Raw genomic sequence first — 8145 nt, 5'->3', positions numbered from 1 at the left:
GGGGCTGGAGCCTCACAGAGTGGCTCTCTTGGTCCTGTTACCTGTCCTCGGAGCTCTTTGGGGGTGGTGGTGGTGGGCTCGAGAGGGGTCGGTGGAAAGAAACCAGTCTATTTTCTTCTCTGGCCCCAAATAGCCCCCGGGGGTGGGCGGTGATCAGGTGCCCAGGTGCTCAGAAGCTCTTGGCTCCCCCCACCCCCGACTCCAGGAAGTGGGGATGTGGGGGGCCTGTGAGGCTAGCTGCAGTCTTCTCTGAGACCCTCATTGGGGCCTGAGCCCACGCCCTGAGCCTCAGTGTCCCCTTCCGTGAAATGGAGGCAGTGGGGCCCAGTGCTAAAGGCGTGGGCTCAGGGCCAGCGAGCAGGGGTGCGGGTGCTAAGAGGTCCGGTGTGAGTCGCCTGCCAGCTGGGAGGAGAGACAGAGCCTTGGTCTCTGAGGCTGGCATCTTCATGGGCACTTTCCCCTGGCCTTATGAAACTCGGGAGCTATGTCTCCCTGCAGGTCATGGGGGGGCTCTCCCAGGGCCCCTTGGCCTCCCCGCAAGGGGTTTTTTCCCCCTCAGTGGAGGGGCAGCAAGAACAAGGGGGCCCTGATCTCTGGAGACCCCACCTGGGGCAGCAGAGCCTCACAGCATCCAGAACTTAGGGGAGCTGGTGGGGGGTGTCAAGGTGAGGGGCTGTTGGAGGAGAGCTGGGGTGAGGGGCTGGGCGGAAGCCAAGTGCAGGGGTGGTGGTGGCGGTGGCAAGTCTTCTCTGGAACCACAGCGGTTATTACAAGGAAGAAGGGGAAATCCGTCTTGAAGCTGGACCGGGCTGAGGGGGCGGGTTGTGGTGGTGTCCCGTGGGTGCGTGTCTGAGAAAAAGAATGGAGCTGAGAAACAAACAGGAAAGTGAGGGTTAGCGTCCTCCGGCCTAGAGGCTGCCTGGGCTGGGCATCCTTAGGAGCCCCCATGCTGCGCCCACTGACCAGGCGGGGAAACTGAGGCTAGAAGAGGACTAGTGGCCAGCCCAATGATGGCTCAGAGAACACAAAGGCTTCCCAGAGATGGGGAGGGCTTGTCCCAGGTGTCAGGGCAGGGGAGCGGGGTGTCCCGGAATGGCCATGGAGGGAGCAAGAGCCCTACCATCTGGTTTGCCTCGGGGGTCGGCCAGTGCCAGTTGATGGGGGTCTCCCAGGGGCATCAGGGGGGTGTGCTGAGCACTGGGCTTGGGCTACAGACCCGAATTCCATTTCTCCAGGCTCTTTTGGAAACTCAAGCCTGTGGTCTCACCTCAACCCCTGCCGCTCAGTGGCCAGCCATGTGACTAAGAACTGCACCCCCCACCTCCCCACCCCCGCCCTCCCCAGCTGTCCTTCTCTACAGCTCTCCTGTGGTCCCCTTCTAAGCTACTGGGTGGGTTTGCACTGCCAACGGATGAGCTCTTCACCGGGGGGCCACCAGAGTCATACGCTGTTTCTCTGAGGGGACTTTAACGAGATGGTGTGAAATGGGAATGGGAAGATGATTTCTCCACAAGCCACCTCGTACTCACACACACGTCCCAGAGCGGTACGGGACGCTCACTGGTCTCAGAGTAGGGCCAGGCCCACCCTGGAGATGCCCTGAAAGGGGGCTGCACATTGGCGGGGGCGGCCGAGCAGGGTACAGAGACTTAAATGGTATGGTCCCAGGGGGACACTCACTGCATGGCTGGCTCGGAGGTGCCCTCGCTGCGCCCATGTCAGCCTGGGACAGATGTCATCGTTGCGGGGAGGCTCTGTCCAGGTCCCCTTGTCAGACCAGAGGTGCCAGGGTCCTGGGGGTGGGGTAGAGCAGTTGGTGACCTGGTAGGGCGGACCCTCCCACCCCACCTCTTTGCAAGATTTTTTTAAAAATTATTTTTTAATCATTTTATTGGGGGCTCTTACCAGAATCTATCCATTGTGTCAAGCATATTCTATTTGTACAAATGGTGCAACAATCATTCTCAAAATATTTTCTTTCTACTTGAGCCCTTGGTATCAGGTCATTCACCTCCTCCCCATGAAACCCTCATCATCTATAAATTATTATTTTTATGTCTTCCACTAACTTCTTGTCTCCCTTCATCCACTTTTCTGCTGTCTGTTCCTCTGGGAGGCAGTTATATGTTGAAATTATTTTTATCACACTTTTTATTCTTGAAATTTATTTCTGCTGGCAACCTCCACAGCCCAGCATATACCCAGCCATCATTTTTTTCTTTCTTTTTAAAACAGCTTTGTTAGCACTTCAAAACCACAATTTCAACGGCAACAATAACCCCTCCCTGCCACCGGACTCGGTTCTGACTCATCGTGACCCCACAGGACAGAAAGGAACCGCTCCTGTGGGTGTCCCAGACTGTAGATCGTTATGAAGGCAGACAGCCTCATCATTCTCCCTAGGAGCGACAGGTGGCCCAGAACCACTGACCTTGTGTCCCGCAGTTCAAATATAATCTGCTACACTACCAGGGTTCCTACTGAAAGGACGGCCGTCACTCACGTGGAGTGGCCCAGACTGCCTTCTGTGACATCTTCACGGGCAGGAGGAACAAGCTTCGGCTCTTGGGGGGAGTCCTGGGAAGCAGGACACAGGGGCAAGGAGCAAGCCGCTGCTGCTGCTGCTGGGAAAAGCGCCTCCTGGGCTCGCCGGACACCGTGCAGCCTGGGTCTTTGTGGTGTGAGAAATTGCAGCTCCTGGCACCCTCGGACACTTCTAAGGGCCCAGAGCCTGAGGCATTCTGGGAAGCCAGCTGCTTTGTGGCAGAGCCCTTTCTCACGCCCCCGTCCAACACGTCTGAGAGCAGAGGCCTGGAGGGTGGTTTGAGGGCCCTCTTGTCCAGCAGGCCTCCTCATCCACTCACCCACCCCCACCCTCTCCCGTTTGGCCCTATTTCAAAGCACGTTCCAGACATCCTCCATTCCAGAGGTCAGTCCTTCAGGCTGGTTCGCCAGCACCAAGGCTGATCCGCAAACTCTCCCTGTCCGCCTGGGGAGCTTTTCGGGGCCACCATGTTCCCCGTAGCAATGGTGACCCTCCGCCCTGGAGTGGGGCATGGGATGGCGAATGAACGAAAGCAGCTGTGTTCTAATAAAACTTTATTTGCGCACACACACACCAGAAGTGGGGAGGGCCAGGATTTGCCAACTTCTCCCATAAAAGCTACGCCCTAAAGAGCACTGCTGTTCATTCCAATGGCAGCCATCCCTTATTAAATCAACGGTTAAAATTCCTAACATCTTTTCTTTTTCCTTTAATGGTTGGGTGAAGTAAAAATTCCATTAAGAGCCACGTAGGTGCGCATGTGCATGACTGGGGATGTCTTTGTCATGAGGTGTGAACTTTGGTTCCGTGGGTTGGGGGCTGGAGCCTCACAGAGTGGCTCTCTTGGTCCTGTTACCTGTCCTCGGAGCTCTTTGGGGGTGGTGGTGGTGGGGTGTCTGGGTGAATCCCTGGTGTTTCAGGTGGTGACGAGTGGAGCACACCGAGGCGGGGTGGTCGGTAAACACAAGGCTCCTGAGGGTGGGGAGGTGGGGTCCTGATTCTGGCAGTTCCTCAGAGAGCTGGCGTCACCCCAAGAATATAAGGGTGCCCTGCCACAACACCCAGAGGGGTAAGAGGTTGGCCGGAGGGGAGGGAGGGGCAGCAGGTCAGGGAAGTCTGGTGTGCCGGAGCTGGCTCTGCCCCTGAGGACCCACTGATGGGTGTTTGCTTTGGTAAGCCGGCACTGAAAACGCTATTATAGCACCACTAACTCTTCCTAAGATGCTAGAACCATTGACTTGTAGGACAAGGGAATGGGACGTCCATTTAAAATACCCTGAAAATCCACAATAGAAGTACGAGCTGGAATGGGGTGCTCCGTGCGCCTTAGAAAGACACCCTCCCATACATGTAATTGTCGGAAAAGTAATTTCCTTCCCACGACAGTCTTTTTCACATTAAAACATGAATTATAAAAAAGTTCAAATAAAATCATAATTATAAATTATTAAGGGTTCATGAGGGAGGCAGGAACGGGGAGGGGGGGAGGGGGACAAGGAAAATGAGGAGCTGATTCCAGGAACCCAAGCAGAAAGCGAATTTTGAGAATGATGAGGGCCACGAATGTGTAAGTTGCTTTACACAATTGATGTATGTATGGATTGTTTTTTTTAACCCCCCCCTTTTTATAATCGTTTTATAAGGGGATATGTATGGATTGTGATAAGAGTTGTATGAGCCCCAATAAAATGATTAAAAAAAAAAAGTTCAAAACACTCAGGACCAATTATGAGAGTAGTGATACCAGGAGGGTAAGGGGATGGTGGGGGGACAAAGGGAGAACTGATCACAGTGATTGACCTATAACCCCCTCTCTGAGGGACAGACAACAGAAGAGTGGGTGAAGGGAGATATCAGTCAGTGTAAGACATGAAAAAATAACAATTTATAAATTATCAAGGGTTCCGGAGGGAGGTGGGGAAAATGAGCTGATACCAAGAGCTCAAGTAGAAAGAAAATGTTTTGAGAATGAAGGCAACAAATGTATAAATGTGCTTGACACCATGGATGGTGATAAGAGCTGTATGAGCCTCCAATCAAATAATTAAAAAAAAAAAAGTTAAAACAGGAAAACCAGAGCCCAGCAGCAGTCTCTCTGGAGTGGGGGCCGAGGGCGGTAGGAGGGTAGTGTGGAGCAGGACAAGACCTTGCTTGGGAGAAGGTTGGCACGGGCCTCCTGCCCAAGGCAGCAGTTAGTTCTGTTGGGGCGGTGGCTACACACTGGCTGCTAACTGCAAGGTCAGCAGTTGAAAACCACCCGCCGCTCCGAGGGAGAACGATGGGGCTTTCCATCAGGGTGGAGTTCCAGTCTTGGGAACCCACGGGGTCAGTTCCACCCTGATTTGTTTTTCTTTGAAGGATCATTTTATTGGGGACTCTTACATCTCTTATAACAATCCATACATCAATTGTATGAACCCTACTTGTATATATGTTGCCATCATTATTAACTTTCTATTTGAGCCCTTGGGAGAAGCCCCTTTTTCCCCTCCCTGACCCCCTCCCACCCTCGTGACCCCTTGATAAATGATGAATTATTACTTTCACCTCTTACACTGTCTCCCTGGAGGTGGTGGTGGTTATGTGGCCATCATTGCCATCGGGTTCCCCCCTTCCTTAACCCTTACCCCTACCCTCCTGGTATCGATACTCCCATTACTGTTCCTGAGGGGTTTAGCTGACCTGGAACTCTTATTGGTACCAATGCACAGGTTCCGGTCTGGCCGGCAGTGGGAGGCAGGACTGAGGTCATGACAGTGGAGGGTGAGTAAGCCCCAAGGGACAGAGGAGTGTTGGGTTTCGTCGATGACCTACCTGCTGTGAGTTTGGTTTTGATTTCTCTTCTGAGGCACCTCTGGCTGGACCCCATCCACCAACAGTTTGGTTTTACGGGGTTGCAGCTCAGCCCGTTAACCATTTGGGTCCACCAACAGACATCTGTGTTAACCATTTGTGTCACCTCTGATGTGAAACAGCCCTACCCAAGCCCTAAGCCCCAAACTCACTGCCCTTGACTCCATGCTGACTCACAGTGACCGACAGGGTAGAACTGCCTCTGTGGCTGCCAAGGCTGAGACTCTTTACTGAGAAAGCCTTGGCTGTGTGTTTAGAACTGCCTCCCTTGCAGTTAGTGATCAAATGCTTAACCACTACGCCACCAGGGCTCACAGCAACCCTACAGGGCAGAGTAGACCTGCTCCGCTCCCTAGTTTACGAAGCTGTGCTATTTTATGGGAACAAACAGCCTCATCTTCCTCCGTGGGACTGGCTGGTGGACTCAAACTGCTGACCCTGCAGTTATTGGCCCAATGAGTAACTCACAGCTCGACCACCCAAGGACTTACAAGGAGGTACCACCCCCCAAAAAAAACTGGAATAAAGCTCTGCTGGGCGGGGCTCTCTTAGGACTCATTTCCGCTGCTAGGCGAGCATCTAGCAACTCGCTCTTAGTGCTCCTAGTGGCGTCACCTGGGAAGGTTCTGTCTGGTCACACTGAGTTCTTTCATAAAAGCAGTTACACGCGAACCTCGATTTTGTGATGGCTGATTGAAGAGAACGGCGTGCAGCCGTGACGTTTTTATTCCCGGTCAGGAAAATGCTGCAGACACTGCTGGGATGTTGAACCCAGCTTACAGGGACGGTGCCCTGGGGAAAACTTAACTGGACGAGTGGTTTTCTCATTACAAAAAAGGTGAAATGTCAACTGATGACAAAGCTAGTTCTCGATGTCCATCAACTTCCCGGAGGGACGAAAATGCTGACAAAACTCGTGCACTTATGCTCGAAGACCAATAACGGACCACTGAAGAGATGGGGAAGTTATCTGGACTATCTCGGAGCTTGGTTCAGCGAATCTTAACAGAAGATTTGGGAATGAGAACGGTCGTGGTGAAATTTGTGCCTCGGGTTCTGACTGACCGGGAAAAAGAGCGTCAACTGGAACCATGCTCTGCTTTCGGAGAACAGCTCAGAAGAGACCCAGATTTTTTCCCCAAGGTCATTACTGGTGAGGAGACATGGTGCTATTCTTACAACCCGGAGAGCAAACGTCAATCAAGCCAGGAGAAGATGCCATTGTCATCTAGCCCGAAAAAAGCTATCAAGTGAAATCAAAGATCAAGATGATGCTCATTATTTTTTCATGTGAGGGTGATGGTGCACTTGGGAGTTCATTCCACCAGGTCAGACTGTTAAAACAAGTTTTCTATTTAGAGGTTCTGAAGATTGCATAACAGTGTGACAAAAAGGGACTGCTTTGTGGCAGACAGGGAACTGCTTTTGCCACCACGACAATGCACCTGCTCACACAGCCATCTTAATGCGTGTTTTTTTGGCAAAAAAAAACAAAACCCAAAAAACAAAAACCAGCATGCCCTCTTGCCCCATGCACCTTACTCACCTGACTTTTCTTGTTTCCGTGAATGAAGAGAGACGTGAAAGGACAGCAATTTGACGACATAGAAGGTGTAGAAAAAAATGAGGGAGGTGCCGTCAGCCACTTAACTCATCCAGACAGATGAGTTTGAAAAATGTTTCCAAGAATGGAATCACAGATTTGACAAATGTCTATGTGCCATGGAGAGTACTTTGAAGGTGATAGGTTGTTTAGTAAAAATATTAAATACCGTACATAGTTTTTTTTTGGGGGGTGGGAATTCTGATTTTTTTTGGTACCCCTCATATAAAAACTTTGAGTTAAGTCAATTGTTATTAACAACACAGGAGCAAATACGCCAAGCTCCTCAGTGGCTGGTGATGCTCTCCCGCCTCGCCCTGGAACCAGCATAAGAAAGTACCCCACTCCTGGCCTAGGGCTTGCATCGGTTGATGTGGTGCAGTATTTACACCACGGCCAATGTCAAGGTCAGGATCAGGTCCTCCCTTTAGAGGGTTGGCAACTGACCAACTGCCAGCACACCATCGCTTGGGGCTGTGTTGATTTTTCCTTTAATGTTACAGGAGATCTGAAAAGTTTCTTTTTTGAAAGTTGTTTTAAAAATCCCGTGTCTCATGATGCCAAACAGTGCCCTCTGGGGCAGGGGGACCCACCCACGCTGGGGGTGACAAGGTGGGGGTTGTATGGAAGCCCAGATGGACTGCCATTTGTCTCCCAGCACAGAGCGTTCCCGGGGAGGAGGGAGTCACCTTTTTTTAAAAGCCTCTGGCGCCAAGTGGAGTCACATTTGGAGTCTTCATACTAATGAGGGAGGAAGAAGTTGGGCAGAGAGAGAGGCCCTTGTCTGGGGTGGCCTGGAAGCTCATCGGTGGCTTTTCTTCCTAGAAAGGGAGACTGCAGTTACAAGGGGGGCAGCGGGAAGGTGGCGGTGCCTGGGGTGCCCCATGGTGGGGACTGCTTCCAGGCTGCTGGGGGGGGTGGGGTGGTGTCCTAGCTACTCCTCCCACACAACCATTGATGCTCTGAACTTATGGTGTTTCTAAGAGAGGAGGCACAGTGGGTTACACCTAAGTAGGGCTGCTAATCACAGGGCCAGCAGTTCAAACCCACCAGCCGCTCTCCAGTAGGAGAAAATCAGGCTTCCCGCTCATGTGAAGATTTACAGTATGGGAGACCCACGGGGGCAATTCTGTTGTTGGAATAG

The 8145-nt window shown here is 52.0% G+C and overlaps 2 protein-coding genes across 4 annotated transcripts in view; both read right to left on the bottom strand.

The window, feature by feature from the left end:
- Window positions 1-8145, bottom strand: part of IL4I1 (interleukin 4 induced 1) — a 24083-nt gene that overhangs the window by 5465 nt on the left and 10473 nt on the right. For 2 of the 3 annotated variants that reach the window (XM_045292956.1, XM_045292958.1), the window contains exons 2-3: window positions 7691-7822; window positions 1681-1793 (exon numbers count right to left, since the gene is read on the bottom strand). In XM_045292956.1, coding sequence (XP_045148891.1) covers window positions 1681-1717 — 37 coding nt within the window. In that variant the 5' untranslated portion in view covers window positions 1718-1793; window positions 7691-7822. Of the gene's footprint in view, window positions 1-1680; window positions 1794-6944; window positions 6954-7690; window positions 7823-8145 lie in introns of all 3 variants that reach the window. The other variant, XM_045292957.1, reaches the window with a different exon arrangement.
- Window positions 2500-8145, bottom strand: part of NUP62 (nucleoporin 62) — a gene marked incomplete at its 5' end in the record, with an annotated part of 8900 nt that continues 3254 nt past the window's right edge. The window contains one exon of the mRNA XM_045292627.1: window positions 2500-2577. Within this exon, the coding sequence (XP_045148562.1) occupies window positions 2500-2577 (78 nt within the window). The remainder of the gene's footprint in view (window positions 2578-8145) is intronic.

Source organism: Echinops telfairi, unplaced genomic scaffold (assembly GCF_000313985.2).
Source record: "Echinops telfairi isolate 266 unplaced genomic scaffold, ASM31398v2 ScPeMD7_655;HRSCAF=1070, whole genome shotgun sequence".
Taxonomy (NCBI): domain Eukaryota; kingdom Metazoa; phylum Chordata; class Mammalia; order Afrosoricida; family Tenrecidae; genus Echinops; species Echinops telfairi.
The sequence above is the reverse complement of the archived record's forward strand: the minus strand, read 5'-3'. Positions and strand labels throughout refer to the sequence as shown.